The sequence below is a fragment of the Aquarana catesbeiana genome, linkage group LG04, assembly GCF_042186555.1.
Source record: "Aquarana catesbeiana isolate 2022-GZ linkage group LG04, ASM4218655v1, whole genome shotgun sequence".
Lineage (NCBI taxonomy): Eukaryota > Metazoa > Chordata > Amphibia > Anura > Ranidae > Aquarana > Aquarana catesbeiana.
The window spans coordinates 113,651,050-113,672,417 of NC_133327.1; the positions used below are offsets into that span (position 1 = coordinate 113,651,050).

General features: G+C 44.3%; 1 protein-coding gene across 2 annotated transcripts in view; it reads left to right on the top strand.

Moving 5' to 3' along the window:
• Positions 1 to 21,368, top strand: part of UGGT1 (UDP-glucose glycoprotein glucosyltransferase 1) — a 195,839-nt gene that overhangs the window by 128,279 nt on the left and 46,192 nt on the right. For both annotated transcript variants that reach the window (XM_073625471.1, XM_073625472.1), the window contains 3 exons: positions 2,511 to 2,599; positions 11,413 to 11,517; positions 12,219 to 12,303. In XM_073625471.1, coding sequence (XP_073481572.1) covers positions 2,511 to 2,599; positions 11,413 to 11,517; positions 12,219 to 12,303 — 279 coding nt within the window. The remainder of the gene's footprint in view (positions 1 to 2,510; positions 2,600 to 11,412; positions 11,518 to 12,218; positions 12,304 to 21,368) is intronic.

Below are 21,368 nucleotides of genomic sequence, written 5' to 3' on the forward strand. Positions count from 1 at the left end.
GACGACTACATCCCTTGGATGTTGTCCGGGTAGTCAGAGTTTATTTGTCTAGATCTGCGGAGAACTGAGGATCAGACTCCCTTTTTGTTTTACCAGAAGGACCCAAGAAGGGGCAGGCAGCTTCCAAAGCTTCCATTGCCAGTTGGGTCCGCCAGTTGGTCATTCAGGCCTATGGGAAAGTGGTAAAGTGCAGCGCTAAAAGTGAAGGTGAAAGTGAGATTCCCCTGACGGGATCAAACTAGTAACAAACCATTACTGATGTGCATAAATCATGATAAAATACATACAATATTACTCTAATATACAAACAACAATAATGATGATGTTTACATAAACCAACAGTGCATATTTATATTAGAATGAAAGTCCCTAAAGTGACTCCAATATATAAAGTGACTTGCGAGATAAATCTGTGAACTAGTTTGTTGACAATCCACCACCAAAAGGAAAGAGGCTTACAAGACAAGTTGAACCCAACTAGGCATAAGCCTGATGAGTCAACAGAGCTTGTGGTGTAACACACCCAGGGAAGAAAATCAGCCTACACGGTTTCCGATGTAGACCAATCAGGCACGGGTCCGTCACAATGTATATCATCAATGGGTATCCACCATAGGAACAGTGACCAAAGCTCAAGAACGGATCCTCCCAGTATTATATATGGTAAAAGGAAAAAGAAATTGGGCCACATAGTGTGATTCCATTTACATAAAAGGCATTTTATTGAATTAAGTAAAATGGTCACTCACATTTGAGAAGGCATTAAAAGGCATGTAAATAAAATCAAATATCGCAGTGGCATCATCAGAGCCCGTCCCGACCGGTTTCGTCTCAGTAAGACATCATCTGAGGTCCCCAGATGATGTCTTATTGAGACGAAACTGATCTAATGATGATGTTTATGTAAACATCATCATTATTGTTTGTATATTAGAGTAATATTGTATGTATTTTATCATGATTTATGCACATCAGTAATGGTTTGTTACTAGTTTGATCCCGTCAGGGGAATCTCACTTTCACCTTCACTTTTACTGCTGCACTTTACCACTTTCCCATTTGTCCACATATTCACAGATTTCTGTTGTGCTGGCAGCTACTATTTTAAGACAGTGCGTTTTTTTTCTTTTCTTTTCTTTTTTCCACATTCAGGCCTGTGGTCTGAAACATAAGGCTCCTCTCCTCCCTTTAGGGCAGTGGTTCTCAACCTAGGGGTCGAATGACGATTTGCCAGGGGTCACTGAATCCTGGGCTGTTCCTGTAGCCCACGCTGCTCTCCCAGCCTCTTCGCGCCTGCCCAGCAGGGCTGTCCCTGGAGCCCGCGGTCACCCACTCAGCCTCTTCGTGGCCGCTCACTCAGTTCAGGGCATGGCTGGGGGTCAGAGACTAGAGGTTAGCTGATTGGTGAGGAATGTGAAGTGGGGGTTTCTGGAGGAGACCCTATCTCCTGATTTAGGCACAGGTGTCACTGCTATGAGACACCACAAAGCTGGAGACACAGTAAGTAACACTACCTGTGATTAGAGTTGGCATTAAAAGTCCCCACTACAGTTCTGAGATCAGCAGATGACCTTGATCAAGAGCACCTAAGTTGGCTGATCAGAACCCCCCCCAGCACTGCAACTGTTCCCTTCCCCCACCAGCACTGCCACTCATCCCAACTCCCCGCCAGCACTGCCACTAATCCCAACTCCCCACCAGCACTGCCACTCATCCCATTACTCCCCACCACCACCAAGGAGTAAGAGAAGGATTAAAAATAGAGAATACATGGAAGGGAGAGGAAAAGAGAGGGAGGAACAAAGGAAAAGAGAGAGAGGAAAGAATAAGAGAAAGAACAAGAAAGATGGCTACAGAGAGGGATGGGGGAAAAAAACAAGATATTATGATAGAGAGAGTTAAAAGGAGAACAAAGAGAGCAAGAGCGGTACATCCTAAAATGTCCCATAAGGGGTTTTAATACTGTACGACTGGAAGGGTGCTAAATGTCCGTGGGTTAGGGGCACAAATTACTTGTCTTGCCTTGGGTGCTGACAACCCACGCTAAGGAAATCATTTTACTTTTAGGGGTCCCCACAACTTGGGAAATTTTATCAAGGGGTAACGGCACTAGTAAGGTTGTAAGGATGGAAAATGTGTGATGGAGCCTACACATGGTCGGAATTTCCAACAACAAGGTCCTATCACACATTTTCCGTCGGAAAATCCGACCGTGTGTGAAGGGCATTAGACTTTGTCTACCAGTGTTCATTCACCTAGAGATGGCGTATAACCCAGTAGGTAATGAATATTAGCCTAACTCTGTGTCCCATGATGTATTCAAAGAAAAAGATTTTACTGGTAAATATGACTAAAAAATTCTATTTTTTTTGCCCTGCATGCATAATGCACGGGTTCCGATTAAAAGAGAAGCGTGGGAATCGCGCACACTTACTTGACAGGCCCCAGGCATCACAGACATTTGCTGTTTTCTATTTATGTTTTTTTGAATCATCTTTTCTTTTTTTCAGGTTCAGAAGAAGGCAGACAAGATGAGTGAAGACCTCTTGAGTGACGGATCCAATGAAAACGAGTCAGGCTTCTGGGATTCCATCAAATGGTAATTCAAGGCAGGACCAGCATTCATTATTGCTTTTAGTTTTTCAATCCCTACAAAGGAATAACAGTAATGCGTCATATCACATTAAAATACTGTAGAACCAGTCTCTGTCTATCAGAATTCATAGCTGTAAACTACATCTATTTTGTGTGAAATCCATGGTTCTTAGCGCTTTTTCTCATTCATAAGAAATTTAGGTCACTGTGGATTATAAAATAAGTAAAACATTTTATTCACATTCTCAATGACAGCTACAGAAAAGGCATTTGAAGCTAATGAAAATAAAACTTATGTTTTACAGTTTCGGCTATCATGTACAGTGGGAAAATAATTATTTGATCCCCTGCAGATTTTGTAAGTTTGCCTACTTACAAAGAAATCAAGGGTCTATAAATGTTATCATTTGTGTATTTTAAATGATAGAGGCAGAATATCAACCAAAAATCCAGTAAAAACACACGATACAAATGTTATAAATTGAGTTGCAGTTCAGTGAGTAAAATAAGTATTTTTTTATCCCCGATACCAATCACTTACTGTGTTCATACATAACCGAAGCATAGTAAACTGTGTTTACTATGCTTCAGTTTGTGAATGAACAGGAAGCCGCTCAGCACAGTGCACTTCCCATTTATTTACTGTCGAGTGCAGCTGAGGCTGCAGAGAAAGGGACTGGGGAATCTCTGTTCTCAGTCCCTGTCTCTCTCTCAAAAGTGAGACATGATAGCTGTTAAAGAATCCTCTTCTGCTTTGGGGTCACTGAAACCTTTCCAAGCAGCACATGCTTTTCCTGTTCATAAATTACTTGAAAAGCTCCTTTATTCTGAGTGGATCACCCAGATAAGCGATTTCTTCCGCCGAAAAAGTTTTTAACACTTTATCCTATGGAAGAAAAATGTATTAAGATGTGGGGAATGCCGGCCATTGATGCGGCCATTTCCTCTGTAAATAGTAGTCTGACTTGTCCTGTAGACAACGCTCAGATGCTCAGGGATCCTGTGGATAAAAAGATGGAATCCTTATTAAAGGATGTTTTTTCCTTAGCAGGATCAGTGGCCCAACCTGCAGTAGCAGCGATTGGAGTCTGTCAATACCTAAGAGACCATGTTAAGCAGGTCATCGAAGTATTACCTGAACAACAGGCCCAGGGGTTTGCTAACCTTCCAGCGGCCTTATGTTATGTTGTTGATGCCATCAGAGATTCTATCATGCAAACCTCTTTTACTTTTACTTGGGTTGGTGCATATGCGTAGAATCTTATAGTTGAAAGATTGGTCAGCCGAAGCACCATGTAAGAAGCTGCTGGCTGGGTTTCCTTTTCGTGGTGCAAGGTTGTTTGGAGAAGACTTGGGTAACTATATCAAGAGAATCTCCTGTGGGAAAAGCACTCCCCTACCTGTTAAGAAGAAGAGTAAACGCCCCTCTTTCAAACAGACTCTTTCCCCAGCGCCAGGGGCTTCAGCCTCTAGGCAGTCACGACGGCCTCCTCCGTCTGGGGCAAGAAACAAGAGTCAACCCCAGGGACAAAAGAAGTCCTGGGGGAAGAAGTCTTCTAGACAAGACACTAAGGCCTCTTCATGAAGGGGCGCCCCCGCTCGCTCGAGTGGGGGGAAGACTGCTACAGTTCTCAAAGCTCTGGCAGGAGGACTTCGAAGACAGATGGGTAATCTCCACAGTAACCTTAGGGTACAGGCTGGAGTCCCAAGAATTTCCCTCCTCGTTTCCTCAGATCAAGTGTTCCCAGAGACCCAGAGAAGAAGCAGTCGCTCCTTCTAGCGTTAGAGCGACTTTTGTCGCAAGAGGTCATTTTGGTGGTTCCCACAAAGGATCAAGGATTTGGCTTCTATTCCAACCTTTTTACGGTCCAAAAACCAAATGGGGATGTCAGACCCATTCCGGATTTAAGGGATCTGAATCGATTCCTAAGGATTCAGTCCTTCCGCATGGAAGACAGTAGTCTCCATCCTGCAGGGAGAAGAATTTTTGGCATTGATAGACATCAGAGATGCATATCTACATGTGCCCATTTTTCCGGATCATCAGAAGTCTCTGCACTTCGAAGTAGGAGGGCGCCATTTCCAGTTTGTGGCTCTGCCCTTCGGATAGCCACTGCACCTCGAGTGTTCACAAAGATCTTGGCTCCTCCTCTGGCCAGATTAAGAGCTCAGGGTATAACTGTCATAGTATACCTAGACGACCTGCTCTTGGTAGACCGGTCAGTAGCTTCCTTGAACGGGAACTTGAGGACCATGGTCAAGTATCTGGAACATCTAGGTTGGATCCTCAACCTAGAAAAATCTTTCCTAAAACCAGTAAGAAGACTGGAGTATTTGGGTCTGATCATAGGTACAAGCCAGGAGAAAGTATTTCTTCCTCAGGCAAAGATCTCTGCTTTAAGGGAACTGATTCTGACAGTCAGGACCAAGAAGGGTCCTTCTGTCCGCCTTTGCATGAGGCTGCTGGGAAAGATGGTGTCTTCATTCGAAGCAGTTCCCTATGCTCAGTTCCATTCAAGACTACTGCAACAGTATTCTGTCGGCCTGGAACAAGAAGGTTCAGGCATTAGACTTTCCGATGCACCTGTCACATGCGGTGCGTCAGAGCCTCAATTGGTGGCTCATACCCGAAAACCTGCAGAAGGGGAAATCCTTTCTACCGGTTACCTGGATGATGGTAACAACAGATGCCAGTCTGTCAGGTTGGGGAGCAGTTCTGGAAACAGTCTGCGATCCAGGGGCTGTGGTCCAAGACCGAGAGGACCTTACCCATCAACATTCTGGAGATCTGGGCGGTATACCTAGCCCTAAGAACCTGGACTATCAGGCTACAGGGTTGCCCGGTCAGGATCCAGTCCGACAATGCCACAGCAGTGGCTTATGTCAATCATCAGGGAGGCACCCGGAGCCGAGCTGCTCAAAAGGAGGTGAACCAGATCTTAGTCTGGACAGAGATGCAGGTGCCATGCATATCAGCAGTTTTCATTCCAGGGATAGAGAACTGGCAGACGAACTATCTAAGTCGCCAGCGGTTACTCCCAGAGGAATGGTCTCTGCATCCCGACGTCTTTTTGGCCATATGCCAAAGATGGGGGGTCCCAGATGTAGATCTCTTTGCATCCCAATTCAACAAAAAGATAGACAGATTTGTGGCAAGGACGAGGGATCCTCTTGCATGCGGGACGGATGCGTTGGTGATTCCGTGACATTGGTTCTCACTAATTTATGCATTCCCGCCTATTCTGCTACTGCCACGACTCCTTCGCAGGATCAGGCAAGAAAAGAAGTCGGTACTTCTGGTGGCCCCGCTTGGCCTAGAAGGACTTGGTATGCAGAAGTAGTAAGGATGACGGTGGGTTCCCCGTGGACCCTACCGGTATACTCAGACCTGTTATCTCAGGGTCCAGTGTTCCATACTGCCTTACAAACGCTAAATTTGATGGTTTGGCTATTGAGACCCACGTTCTGAAGAGTCGTGGGCTTTCAGGTCCTGTCATATCTACCTTGATCAATGCAAGGAAGCCAGCTTCCAGAATGATTTATCATAGAGTCTGGAAAGCTTATGTATCTTGGTGTGAATCCAGGGATTGGCATCCCAGGAAATATGTCATAGGTAGAAATCTTGATTTTCTACAATTAGGATTAGAGATGAAGCTGGCCTTGAGTACCATCAAGGGCCAGGTCTCGGCTTTATCAGTATTGTTCCAACGGCCACTTGCTTCGCATTCTTTGGTCCAAAAATTTATGCAGGTGGTGATGCGTCTTAATCCTCCGGTTAAGGCACCTCTAAACCCTTGGGACTTGAACTTGGTTCTGTCAGTGTTACAAAAATAACCTTTTGAACCAATATGTCCGATTCCTTTGGTCTTGCTGACAAGGAAACAAATTTTTCTGGTAGCCATCTCTTCTGCTAGAAGAGTATCAGAATTGGCAGCTCTTTCCTGTAAGGAGCCTTATTTGATTATACACAAGGATAGAGTGGTACTGCGCCCTCATCCTAGTTTTTTTACCGAAGGTGGTTTCAGATTTTCATCTAAACCAAGACATTGTTCTGCCTTCCTTTTTTCCCAGATCCCTGTTCTTCGGAAGAGAGATCGCTACATTCTTTGGATGTAGTAAGAGCAGTCAAGACCTATCTGGAAGCAACTGCTCAAATTCGCAAAACGGATGTTTTGTTCGTGCTGCCAGAGGGTCCCAATAGAGAACAGGCAGCGTCAAAAGCGACCATTTCTAAATGGATTCGACAATTGATTATTCAGGCTTACGCTTTGAAACAGAAGAATTCCTCCATTTCAGATCAAGGCACATTCCACAAGGGCTATTGGTGCTTCTTGGGCAGTGCATCACCAGGCCTCTATGGCTCAGATCTGCAAGGCCGCAACCTGGTCTTCAGTTCATACATTCACCAGATTTTATCAGGTGGATGTGAGAAGGCATGAGGATATCGCCTTTGGGCGTAGTGTGCTGCAGGCAGTGGTACAGGGTCCTCAGGTCTGATTGCACCCTACTTGGTTGTGATTCCCCCCCCCCCCAGTTGGCATTGCTTTGGGACATCCCATCAGTTATTACTGTGGCTCTGTGTCCCGTGATGTCCGAGAAAGAAAATAGGATTTTTTATAACAGCTTACCTGTAAAATCCTTTTCTTTCGATGGACATCACGGGACACAGAGGTCCCGCCCCTCTTCTAATACACTTATATTGCTTTGCTACAAAACTGAGGTATCCCTGGAAGGGGAGGGATTATATAGGGGGTTGAACTTCCTGATTAGGGTGTGACCAGTGTCCAATACCTAAAGGTACCTACATAGCCCATCAGTTATTACTGTGGCTCTGTGTCCCATGATGTCCATCTAAAGAAAAGGATTTTACAGGTAAGCTGTTATAAAAAAATCATATTTTTGCTTAGAAACTCTAAAAAAAACAAATTTTGGTACTTCTGCTATAGTAGCACACATTCTGTGACCAGCCTCCTAAATACAGGAATGTCACATCCCATTATGCTAATTTATATAGTGATTGTGCCCACAGGTTGGGATACCTGTAATTAGATGGAGAAGGAACCATGATTGTCATAGTCAAGTACTGTTCTGAAAGCAATAATGCTGATTATAGTGGTCGTTGCTCTAAGTATGTGTGCAACAATATGTACCTTGGTATGATAAGTATATAATCTTGTTTGACCACACACAAATTTGAATGGTGTACTTCCATCCCAGTTAAAAACAGTGGGTATAGAAAAGAATCACCCCCTCCCTTTATCCCTTTCATGACTAAGCCTATTTTTGAAATTTGGTGTTTACAAGTTAAAATCCATATTTTTTGCTAGAAAATTACTTAGAACCCCCAAACATTATATATATTTTTTTAGAAGAGAGTCTAAAGAATAAAATGGCGATTGTTGCAATATTTTTTATCACACGGTATTTGTGCAGCGGTGTTTTAAACGCAAATTTTTGGAAAAGTGACACTTTCATGAATTTTAAAAAATCCAAACAGTAAAGTTACCCCAATTTTTTTGTATAATGTGAAAGATGATGTTACGCCGAGTAAATAGATACCAAACATGTCACCCTTTATAATTGCACGCACTCGTGGAATGGCGACGAACTACGGTACCTATGAATTTCCATAGGTGACGCTTTAAAAATTTTTTACGGTTACCAGGTTTGAGCTACAGAGGAGGTCTAGGGCTAGAATTATTGCTCTCGCTCTGACGATCGCGGCGATACCTCACATGTGTGGTTTGAACACCGTTTACATATGCGGGCGCGACTTCCGTATGCGTTTTCTTCGCTGCGCGAGCTCGCGGGGACGGGGGCGCTTTAAAAAATTTTTTTTTTTTTTTTTATTTATTTTATTTATTTTTGTACTTTTATAAATTGTGTTTAAAATTTTTTATTTTTTTTTTACTTTTATTGCTGTCACAAGCAATGTAAACATCCCTTGTGACAGTAATATGTGGTGACAGGTACTCTTTATGGAGGGATGGGGGGTCTAAAAGACCCCCCATCCCTCCTTTACACTTCAAAGTATTCAGATCGCCGAAAACGGCGATTCTGAATACTGTGTACTTTTTTAAATTCGGCGCCATTGGCAGCCGAGTAAACGGGAAGTGACGTCATGACGTCGCTTCCGCGTTTACAATTAGAAGGCTGGAACGAAGCCGCTCACAGCTTCGTTCCAGCCCGCCCCCAGCTGCCGGAGATTCCCGAATGGACACCGGGCCTCCCGATCGCACGGGAGGCCCGGTAACAGCGGCGGGAGGCGGCGGAAGGGGGGGGGATGTCCCCTCCCGCTCCTCCGGTATAACAGCCGAGCGGCTTTTAGCCGCATCGGTTGTTATATTCGGGTAGCCGATCGCCCGCTGAAAACAACGGTACCGGGATGATGCCTGCAGCTGCGGGCATCATCCCGGTATAACCCCGGAAAGCCGAGGACGCATATGTGCGTTCGGTCGGCGGGAAGGGGTTATAATAATCACATTTTGTTGCTTTGCAGCCTGAAATGAAGACAGACACTGTTTTTGTTTTGTCCAGCTGTATGTACTAGTGCAACTTACAACATCCTAGTGAAAGATATAACACCAACATGTCAGAAAAAATGTAAAAAAAATCAAAAACAGAATCACTATGTTGGAAAAAGGGTCACTCCCTTATGTCATTATTTAGTCAAATCACCTTTTGCTTTAATTACAGCCTTTAGTCTGTTGGGATATGTCTCTACTAACTTTGCACATCTAAACTTTGCAATATTTACCCACTCTTCTTTGCAGAACTGTTCAAGTTCAGTTAAATTTGATGGCAACCTTTTGTAAACGGCAGCCTTCAAGTCATTGCACAGATTTTCAATGGGGTTTAAGTCTGGGCTCTGACTAGGCAATGCAAGGACATTCACCTTTTATTCCTTCATCCACTGTGTGATCTTTTTTGCTGTGTGCTTTGGGTCATTGTCATGCTGGAAGGTAAACCTCCTTCCCATTGACAACTTTCTGGCAGAGGGCAGCAGATTTTCCTCAATAATTTGATGGTATTTTGCCCCATTAATTTTTCCTTTTATCCTGACAAGTGCCCCAGCACCTGCTGTGGAGAAACATCCCCATAACAGGATATTACCACCTCCATGCTTTGCTATAGGAATGGTGTTATTTGGGTGATGAGCTGTATTGGATTTCCGCCAGACATATTGTTTGGTGTTGAGGCCAAAAAATTCAATTATAGTCTCTTCTGACCATAACACCTTTTTCCATGTGACCTCAGAATTTTCAAGGTGCTTTAAGGTGGTCAGATGGGACTAAAATTGAAAGATTTGGCCTCATCACCAAACAATATGTCTGGTGGAAATCCAGCAAATAACACCAAATAAATGGTGTTTATACAATTGTATGCATACCTTTATTAATAGTACATTACAGTACACAGGATCTTTGTCTTAGACAATTGGGCTATGCAGCTAATTTCAGGTGATTGGACACTGGCAAACAAAACTGTAAGGACAGCCCCAGCATAACCCCTTCCATGCTCAGCAAGCCTCAGTTTTTTTTGTAGTGGCCCCAGATGTATGAATGTCTTCTCTCTGTTTTGAGAGAAGCAAACATTTTTCTTTATTTTATTTGTCTTGTCTAATTTATTGCATCCTTATTCTTTTATCAAGTTTATTACTGCTCATAGCCACCGTGGCTTCCATTTAGCGGCTTTCCAGATGGGTTGACTCATTGTCTACAACTTGAGAGACCGTACCCTGACCCTGCCTGAAAGAAGATGTAGGGTCGGGTCTGTAATGTTTTTCAGTCACTGGACCCTGCCTACAAAACCACTTGATCGGGATTCAGTCAGACAATACCATGGTATTGGGTTGCATCAACCAGCAGAGGCACATAAAGTTGCAAAGGAGACCTCATTCTACCATAGAATGAATGTTATGTTTCAGCCCAGTCCAAAATGCACAATCCAGGCATGAAAAATTGGTAGGAAAACTTTCTCAGTCATCAGCATCTGGTTCCAGGGGAATGGCAAAGGTGTTTCAACACATCTATCACAGGTTGAGACACCATATGTGAATCTTCTGCCATCCAGGTTCAACAACAAAATGAATAGGTTTGTAACAAGGACCATTGACCCCTGTGGATCAGTTCAACTTGATTTACACCTTTTTGTGCCAAAACTTCTTCCTCATCTGCTTTGCAGGGTTCAGTGGGAGGGCATTCTGGTGATTCTCATTGCGCCGAACTGGTCCAGGAGAATGTGGTACTTTGTCAAACTTCTGGCAGACACTAGATTGGCCATATCTCTTGTCCCACAGGGGTCAGTCTATCATCCTGCTTTTTGGTCAACTTAAAGGGCAACTCCATGTAACATATTCCAAAGATGAACTTATCCTTTAAACAATTGGATTCACTTTTTGTCATACCTGGGCACATGCTATATAAAATTAATTCACACCAGCCCTCACACTAATATGCTGCCAGCTGGTGTCCTTTGTGTTGGGGCAGAGCAATATGTTTTTACAATGCAATAAACTGTTTACATAAAATGACACTAGTGTTGAGCCTGTGTTGATCTATGCAAATATTGTAAACAAGCCCTTAGCCTGGAAGTGGAACTTTTTTTTTGTTTTCACTGAATTAAAGTTTATACCGTTCAAAAAAAAATAAAATATATATATATATATATTCCAAAATGTATAAGACTCCTCTTATCTTCCATGTATCTTCCTTGTTAAATTTTATGCCAGAAACGTCCTATTACCTATACTGTACATCCAATCCATAAATGAGTCATAATACTGACCAGATCTATGTATGTTTTATAATTAACTAGGGGATTTTCTGGAGGTCAGAAACAAGAAGAGGTGAAACAAGATAAAGAAGACGTGATTAACATCTTCTCAGTGGCCTCTGGACACTTATATGAGCGATTCCTCAGGTGAGTAAAACTGTTATTCTTTAAGGCCCCTTTCACTCTGGGGCGCTTTGCGGGCACTACAGCGCTAAAAATAGCGACTCTAAAGCGCCCTGGAAGAGCTGCTGCTGTCTCTCCAGTGTGAAAGCCCCGAGGGCTTTCACACTGGTGCAGTGCGCTGGCAGGACGCTAAAAAAAGTCCTGCTAGCAGCATCTTTGTATCGGTGAAGGAGTGGTGTATACGCCGTTCCTAAACTGCTCCCACCCATTGAAATCAATGGGGTAGCGCGGCTATACCGCCGGCATAGCGCTGCTGCAGCAGCACTTTGCGGTGGTTTTAACCCTTTCGCGGCTGGTTTTTAACCCTTTCTCGGCCGCTAGCGACCAAATAGCGCCGCGGAATTGACAGTAAATCGCCGCTAAAAATAGTACCGCTGATGGACCCACCGCCCCAGTGTGAAAGGGGCCTTAGGGAATTCAGAGCCTTTAATATACAGACTTTTATTACTGTGAGAAGCAGACCTGTTTCTGCTTGAAGTCCAACTTCACCAAATGCAAATATGTTTCAAATTCATCCTGGAGTTGTGCTTTACTGTGAACTTCCACTTTGCATTCCTTCAACAATGAAGGACTGCTCTGTACTAACCCATAAAAGATGATTATATAGAAAATATCATCCATAGAATTGACTTTGTAACACCAAAATACCTGTTTCTTTCCCACAGAATAATGATGTTATCTGTACTGAAAAACACACAGACCCCAGTGAAGTTTTGGTTTTTGAAAAATTATTTATCTCCTACGTTTAAGGTTTGTACTTTTTTTTTATGATGTTTGAGATTTTTGTTGCTGTTTTTAACCAGCTGCTTAGAGCTAAAGAAGCATCTAGTTCAGGTTTCAGGATGTAAATGCAGGTCATGTATAAATAAATGTTACCTCGAGGGGGGGGGGGGGGCAAATCTAAACTGTAGAGTTTTGCATATTATTATAGCTTGTGGACCCGGCAGCTTATGCTTGTACTCTGTACTCTGGTAACTCAGAATGCCTTTGCACTTACTGTGTAAGGCCTAACAACATAATCTGTGGGGTTGGTTAAAGTGGTTCTAAAGGCAGGGCATTTTTTACCTTAAAGTGTTACTAAACCTAAAAATGTTTTTTACCTTAATGCATTGTTTGTATTAAGGTAAAAAACTTTTTTCATTTTTTCAGTGTCCCTGTGACCCCCCCCCCCTGTGTGAAGGGGAAGAGAGGGAAGAAGAGATCACCGCTGTGCAAGGCTGCATCTTTTCTCTCCTTACTACCTCTTTACACCGCATTCGAGCAGGAGCAATTTGCTCTCGCTGTCAATCAGAGGATGTGGGGGGGGGCAGGCCTTAGTCCCGCTGTGTTGGTCTGTGGAGCTCGGCTCTGTAGACGCACAGCTCGGGAGCGTGCGGTCTACCTCTCCCCATAGCCAGCAGCTGGCTATGGTAGTCCTGCAGAAGAAGATGAGGAGCCAAGATCGGTGCCAGGGACTCCAGAAGTGGAGGATTGGGGCCGCTCTGAGCAATACCACTGCGCAGAGCAGGTAAGTATAATATGTTTGTTATTTTAATTAAAAAGGAAAAATTGTGTTTAATAACACGTTAATGCATTCCTTGCATTCAGGTTGAAAATGTCCAAGTAATTATATCGCCCCTTCACTTCCCTATAGCTTGATCCAGTGTCTGCATCAGTGTTGGTCTGTGTTCTTCTCCTCACAGGCAGAGAGGGAGCAGCAGGAGTCATTGCGGTTGATTTACTAAAACTGGAGAGTGTAAAATCTGCAAGGAGTCGGCTTCTTTGTTTCTTTTTTTCTTTTTGTTAAAGTTTAATTGAACAAGCTGACATTAGAAGCTGATTGGCTACCATGCACAGCTGCAGAAGATTTTGCACACTCCAGTTTTAGTGAATCAACCCCATTGGCTCTTACTGCTGTCAATCAAATCTTGTGAGGAGGGGAGCAGGGGTGGGGCCAAACCTTTCTGTGTGTGTCTATGGACACAGCAAGCGAGCCTGCAGGTGTGCTCCCGATACCATTGCACAGAGCAGCTAAGTATTACGTGTTTATTATAATAAAAAACAATTTACATTTACCACTTGCTTTAAGGTTTGTACCAAGCTTAGTTTAACCACTTCCCGCCGGGAGGGCATACAAGGACGTCTTCCCCTTTCAGTGGTTATACCGGGATGATGCCTGCAGCTACAGGCATCATCCTGGTATCGATTTTTTCAACTTCAAGGCGGAAGTGATCTGAGTGGCTAATTAGCCACTTGATCACTTCTGTGGGTGACGGAAGGAGATCCCATGATGGTACCGGAGAGCCCGGGAGAGGCGGTGGCGAGAGGGGGTGGGATAGCTGCCCTGTACAGAGAGAAAGAGGAACTGACATTGTTCCCCTCTCTCTGTAACCCTGGAAACCGGGAGCGACGAGCAGTTCATCACTTCCGGTTCCGCCCCTTTGTTTACCTGGTCAGCAAGGGCCAGGTAAGTAGCCGATCAGACTGATCTGTGTCCGATCAGCTACATTGGAGGCCAGAGGAGAGTTTGGGGTCTAATAGACTACAAATCTCTCCATAAAGAGGACCTGTCACGGCCCATGCTATCATAAGGGATGTTGTAAAAAATAAAGAAAGAAAAAAATTTAAAGTGCCCCCGTCCCACTGTGCTTACGCGCTAATGCGAATGCATACGTTACTCCTGCACGCATATGTAAAAGACGATCAAACCACACATGTGAGGTATTGACGCGAACGTCAGATTGAAAGCATCAGACCTCCTGTGCAACTCTAAACTGGTAGCCTGTAAAGGTGTTTAAAGGGTCGCCTATGGAAAATTTTAAGCACCGTAGCTTTCTGCCATTCCACGAGCAGACGCAATTTTAAAGCGTGACATGTTAGGTATCTATTTACTCGGCATAACATCATCTTTCACATTATGCAAAAAATTGGGTTAACTTTAGTGTTTTGGTTTTTCCCCCAAAAAAGTTGCGTTTGAAAAAACGCTGCGCAAATACTACAGGAAGTCCCTAGGTTATGAACACAATAGGGACTGTAGGTTTGTTTGTAAGTCAAAGTTGTTCGTAAGTCGCAACACTGCATTTGTAGGTGTAACTTCGGGTCGGAACACTGCCTTCGTAAGTGTATCTGCCGCCTGTGCATGGATGTGGGATGTTCCAGGCGCTTGTTATGTTATCTGCTGCATAGTACGGCACTGTGGGATGTGTCCGGAGGTGCTTGAAAGGTATCCAGGACCGGTGTGGAGCACAAGTGTCCAGCATTTGAGGCCGTTCGTAAGTAGGAGTCGTTCGTAACTCGGGTGTTCATAACTCTAGGACTGCCTGTATGTGACATAAAAAATTGGAACACCCACCATTTTATTCTATATAGTCTTTGCTAAAATAAAAATATATAATAGATTTTTTATATGTACAGTAGGAGCGAAATGTCCGAAATGGCCCGGATGGCAAGTGGTTAAACTTCAGAGTACAAGTTAATCCAGCAGCACCCATCAATAACTAAAAAGATTGTTTGGTCATACTGACACTTTTAAACCCCAGTTCCAGCCTCCCCCCTCCCACCTGATCTTTAGTATACTTACCATTTTTCAGAAGTCTTCTGTCCAGTCATGTGACTTACAGGGTTCTCTTCTACTCCTCACTACTGGTTCAGGGCAGTCGATAGCAATGCAGATAGCAAAGAAGATGCAATGATCTCAGCACAGTTTTCTGAATCATTGTACTTGGGAGCACAGGGCTCCTATGGGGTGGTATGTCCATGATGCCCTGCACACACAGGAAGTGGGTTGTCATTCAGCTTGGAAGAAGATGGGACCACAAAGTGCTGATTGGACAGGAGCAGGGAGACCGTGAATATAGCATCAAAAGTTGCAATATTTATTTTTACAAGCGCTATTTTTAGTAAAAATGGAATATGTTGTGTCATGGTAGTGAGGAATGGTGTCTTGTGTGTTTTTTTTTAAACTTTGTTTTAAATATCACAAAATACATTTCATTCATTTCTGTGTACCGTAGTTGAGCTACGATAAAGTGAGGTGCGGTGTGTTGCAAAAAAAAAAATGTAGCATGTCTTCATTATTACGCAACATACTACAATCCAATTCAAGGTAGCATTGTGGTATGAAGAAGACACACTCATTTTTTTCTATGTGCCCTGGCGTTACATAGTAGGTGAGGTTGAAAAAATACACAAGTCCATCTAGTCCAACCTATGTGTGTGATTATATGTCAGTATCACATTGTATATCCCTGTATGTTGCAGTTGTTCAGGTGCTTATCTAATGCTCGATGCTCCCTGCTGAGACCATCACCTGTGGAAGGGAATTCCACATCCTTGCCGCTAGTATAGTAAAGAAGCCTCTATGTAGTTTAAGATTAAAGCTATTTTCTTATAATTTTAATGAGTGGCCATGTGTGTTGTTAAACTCCCTTCCCGTGAAAAAGTTTTATCCCTATTGTCGGGTCACCAGTACGGTTTTTAAGAATTTAAATTATATCCCCTCTCAAACTGCTCGCAACCTTTACTCATAAGGCCTCATGCACACCAGACGCCGATTCAAACTCTGCTGAACCCATGTTTTTAAAAGCTGAAACTGGCATTTAGAAACGCCCATTTTGCCACGTTTGCATGCCGCGTTTAGCCACAATTTACCGCGTCTGCGTCTAGAAGTGTCTGCAGAGCAGAGAATGACATTTTGCGACTCAAATTTGGGGCCCTGTATCTCGGGGCCACTTGCTGCTAGGAACCCCAAATTTGGTGTGCTAACACAGTGGAACTAGCACTACAACATATCAAGTGGCCCTAAGATACGGGGCCCCAAAGTTGGGTCGAAAAAATGTCAAGCACTTCTGCAGCAGAGAATGACATTTTCCGACCTGACTTTGGGGCCCCATATCTCGGGGCCACTTGGTGCTAGGAACCCCAAGTTTGGATATGTTGTACATTGTATTTGCATACCAAATTTGGGATTCCTAGCAAGTTGCCCCGAGATATGGAGCCCCAAAGTCGGGTCGTAAAATGTTCCTTTAAAAACACTTATAAACGCAAACGCGGCTAAACGCGGTATCGGCGTTTAGCCGCGTTTGGCGTCTGAAACGTGGAAAACTTTTGCGTCTGAACCCATTTGTTTGCTTCTGGAAAAATGAGGTTAAACGCAACTGCCTAAAAATGCCAAAAAACGAGACTGTGTACATGGACACATAGGATAACATTGAATTGGTTCAGGGGCAGTTGAAAAAAGTGTCCAACTGCCTCTGAACACGAGTTTAACAGCGTCTCGTGTGCATGAGGCCTAACTAATATCCTCCAGACCCTTTATTAGCTTAGTTGCCCTTCTTTGTACTCGCTCCCATTTCCAGTACATCCTTCCTGAGGACTGGTGCCCAGAACTGGACAGCATACTCTAGGTGCGGCCGGACCAGAGTCATGTAGAGCGGGAGAATAATCATTTTATCTCTGGAGTTGATCCCCTTTTTAATGCATGCCAATATTCTGTTTGCTTTGTTAGCAGCAGCTTGGCATTGCATGCCATTGCTGAGCCTATCATCCACTAGGACCCCCAAGTCCTTTTCCATCCTAGATTCCCCCAGAGGTTCTCCCCCCGGTGTATAGATTGCATTCATATTTTTGCCACCCAAATGCATTATTTTACATTTTTCTACATTAAACCTCTTTTGCCATGTAGTTGCCCAGCCCATTAATTTGTTCAGATCTTTTTGCAATGTTCCCACATCCTGCGGAGAAGTTATTGCCCTGCTTAGCTTAGTATTGTCCGCAAATACGGAGATTGAACTGTTTACCCCATCCTCCATGTCGTTTATGAAAAAAATAAATAGGATTGGTCCCATCACAGAACCCTGGGGGACCCCACTACCCACCTCTGACCATTCTGTATACTCCCCATTTATCACTACCCTCTGAACTCGCCCTTGTAGCCAGTTTTCAATCCATGTACTCACCCTATGGTCCATGCCAACAGACGTTATTTTGTGCAGTAAATGTTTTATAGGGAACTGTGTCAAATGCTTTTGCAAAATCCTGATACACCCTATCTACGGGCCTTCCTTTATCAAGATGGCAACTCACCTCCTCATAGAGGGTTAATAGATTGGTTTGGCAAGAACGATTCTTCATGAATCCATGCTGATTACTGCTAATGATACCGTTCTTGTTACTAAAATCTTGTATATAGTCCCTTATCATCCCCTCCAAGAGCTTGCATACTATTGATGTTAGGCTAACTGGTTGGTGCTACATTGGTGCTACATTGGCTTTTCTCCAATCACCAGGTACCATTCCAGTCAGTAGACTGTCAGTAAAAATTAGGAACAATGGTCTGGCAATTACTTGACTGAGTTCCCTAAGTACCCTCGGATGCAAGCCATCCCGGTGATTTATTAATGTTAAGTTACCCAAGTCTAATTTTAATTTTGTCCTCTATTAACCATGGAGGTGCTTCCTGTGATGTGTCATAAGGATAAACACTGCAGTTTTGGTTACTGAAGCCCCCCGATTCCCTCGTGAAGACTGAGGAGAAGAATAAATTCAATACCTTTGCCATCTCCCCATCCTTTATAACCGGATGTCCTTCCTCATTCTTTATGGGGCCAATATGGTCTGACCTCCCTTTTTACTGTGTACATACTTCACATTTCTTTTGCTCTCCTCCGCTATGTGTCTTTCGTGTTCTATCTTAGCCACCCTAATTGCACCCTTACATTTCTTGTTGCATTCTTTATAAGGTCTGAATGCTGATGATGATCCTTCAACCTTGTATTTTTTGAAGGTCTTCTGCTTTGCTTTTATATGCATTTTTACATTGGAGTTAAGCCACCCAGGACTTTTGTTCGCTCTTTTAAATTTATTACCCAATGGGATGCATTGGCTAATGCCCTTATTTAATATGCTCTTAAAGCAAACCCACTTCCGGTTCCGGCGCCACATGAGGAGGAGGTGAACAGCTTCAGCTCCCGCACCGCTCCTCACATACCCGGCATATTAATCCAGCCACTGCTCTGGGGAGACCCCCTCTATCCCTGCTGGGCACGGATGGATCGCTTTGTGGAGCGATCCTATGCATGGGCGGTATCCTCCACGATACCCCAGCGGGAGAAACAACGGCCGACACGGCCAAGATGGCGGCCGCCCCAGGCACAACAGAACTGCTGCAGACGCAGCCACAGCCTCCCTTAGCTTATGAGATGACAGGTATGGATCCTGCCTCCCCCGCTGGCATTGCACAGGCTGTAGTGTCACTGCTTAGACCCACACTAACAGCCACTGTGGATGCAGCAGTGCATAGAGGATTGGAGCAGCTCCACATAGAAATCCAGGCAAAGGCACAGCGCATCACACATATGGAAGAGAGGATATCATCCCTTGAGGATGACTGCACAGCTTCATCTGCTGCGCTAGCACGTATCACCGCCACGAACAGGGACATATGGGATAAACTTGACGATCTGGAAAATCGTTCGAGAAGGAACAACTTGCGCATAATCGGCTTACCAGAATCGATCCCAGCTTCCCAACTCACGAATATATGCGCAAAAACCATCCCAGAGCAACTGGGCCTCCGCATACCCTGCACTATTGAACGTGCACACCGCATGGGGCAATACTCAGAAACCCGTGCCAAACCTCGCCATGTTATAGTGAAATACTTAAACTATGCTGACAAGAATGCTATAATGCAAAAATTTTGTCGCTCGCGGTCATTAACTGTAGATGGCGCAAAATTGCTGCTCTTCGTGGATTATTCCATGGAGGTGATGAAACAACGTAAAGCGCTTTCGCCGATCTGCTCAACTCTACATAACAACCAGATTTGGTTCTCCTTAGCATATCCAGCTATCCTCCGCATTCAGACATAAAACGGAGAACACCTCACCTTCAACACGCTTGATGAGGCGGAAAATTACCTGACCACACGAAGCACCGAGATGGAACACAGCACCGCTGCTGAAGGCTCACCATCAACATCTCCGTCTTATTCAATTGCACGACCTAAACATCCACGAAGCCCGACCAAACCTCCATATAAACGCAGTCGCTTCACCAATCAAGAGGGCCGCTCAGGGAATCGCTGAAGGACTTCAAAGCCCTACTTTCATCACCTGTGCTTGCACAGACGGGTAATATTAACCCCCCTCCCCCCTTGTCTCTCTTTTCACTTTTGTGTTATAGGTACTTTTAATGTTCTTTCAATTCGTCGTGACGGAACTTCTTGACGCAGCACTTATATCAGCCTGTTGCTTAATGTTCTCTATTTTTATACTCTACGGTTTTCTGCCCATAAGGCCGCATGCTATATGTTTGGAAGTTCACTCTAGGGACCCGTGCAATAATCACAGTCATTGCACCTGCGTAGTTTAGACCCTAGAGATAGGCCTTCATTCTCCTAAGCCTACCACAATGTTTGAATTTGAAATGCTCCTTCCCTGAACTTCTCCCCTCTGACTACCCCTCCTTGTTATTCTCTACCCACCCCCCCCCCTCCCCCCTTTCCTCTTTTGTTCTTTCCCCTCTTGCGCTCCCTCCCTCCATCCCCCATAGCTCACATCCTGCCCCTACGTGAGGAGCTAGTGACCGGCGGGAGCTTTGTTAGGTAGATAAACCTCATGTGGAAAAAAGAGAAGTCCGCTGTGTTCGTTTTGCCTTTCCTTAACCGAAATTCTGCTTTACTACTGTTTTTCCTTTACTGTTGTCTAGATTATTTGAAATTCTTGCTTGCCTATCTAGTACCTATGTTCTCAGGAGCTCTACAGCGCTTTGATAACTCCCAAATTTTAGATACTCTACTTACAAAGGGGCTCAATTGCCAGCCTCTAACCCAAAACACTGTTTACTTCCAGTCATGTCACAATCTACTGATGGGAGTCACCTAAAGTTTATCTCGTGGAATGTTAAGGGGCTTCGCTCCCCAAATAAACGCATATGCATCCTTAGGCACTTGTGGTGTCTCCGGGCAGATGTGGGTCTGCTCCAGGAGACACACCTGTCCGCAGACGATCTAAAACGCCTCCGAAAAATGTGGGTGGGCTCTGTCTATGGCTCTCCGGCAGTAGGCCGAAAAGCGGGAGTCGCTATCCTCTTACACAAAAACCTACGTCACTCTGTCAGAGATGTTAGGGTAGACACGATAGGCCAGAAAATAACCCTACATTTGACCTTAGGCGTCAATGCTATTGCACTCACCAACATTTATGCTCCTAACTCCCCTGACGCCTCCTTCTTTCAGGATATGGTGCAATGGGTGCTAACTGCCCCTGAGATGCTACACCTAGTAGGTGGGGACTTTAATTCTGTTATGTCCACACTGGCAGATCGCACGTGCCACTCGTCGCATCGACCGCGTACCTATACCCCCCTGCACCGAACACTACTCTCCTAGCGCAATCCATCACTTCCATGCAATTCGTCGACGTTTGGCGACTAATGCACCCTACAGATCGAGAATATACCTTTTTTTCGCCCCCACATAACACTTTTTCTCGCATAGATTACTTTTTTGCCTCCCCTGCTCTAATCTCCACAATGAGTGCCCCAGACATACAGGACGCCAGAATATCGGACCACAGCCCTATTGCTGTGCACATAACTCAAGCTAAACTTTCATCTCCCTCTCCTACCTGTCGCTTCCCTTCGTACCTGGCAGATAGTGAAGACTTCCGTCATAAACTATACAAAGCCTGGGAGGAATACATTTCCACTAACGGAGCTCACATATCTGACCGAACCTTTTTTGGGAAGCCGGCAAAGCCTTTTTGCGGGGTAAAATAATCTCTTATACCGCCCAATTTAAAAAACGGACCAGACAATAATACACACAGTCCAGC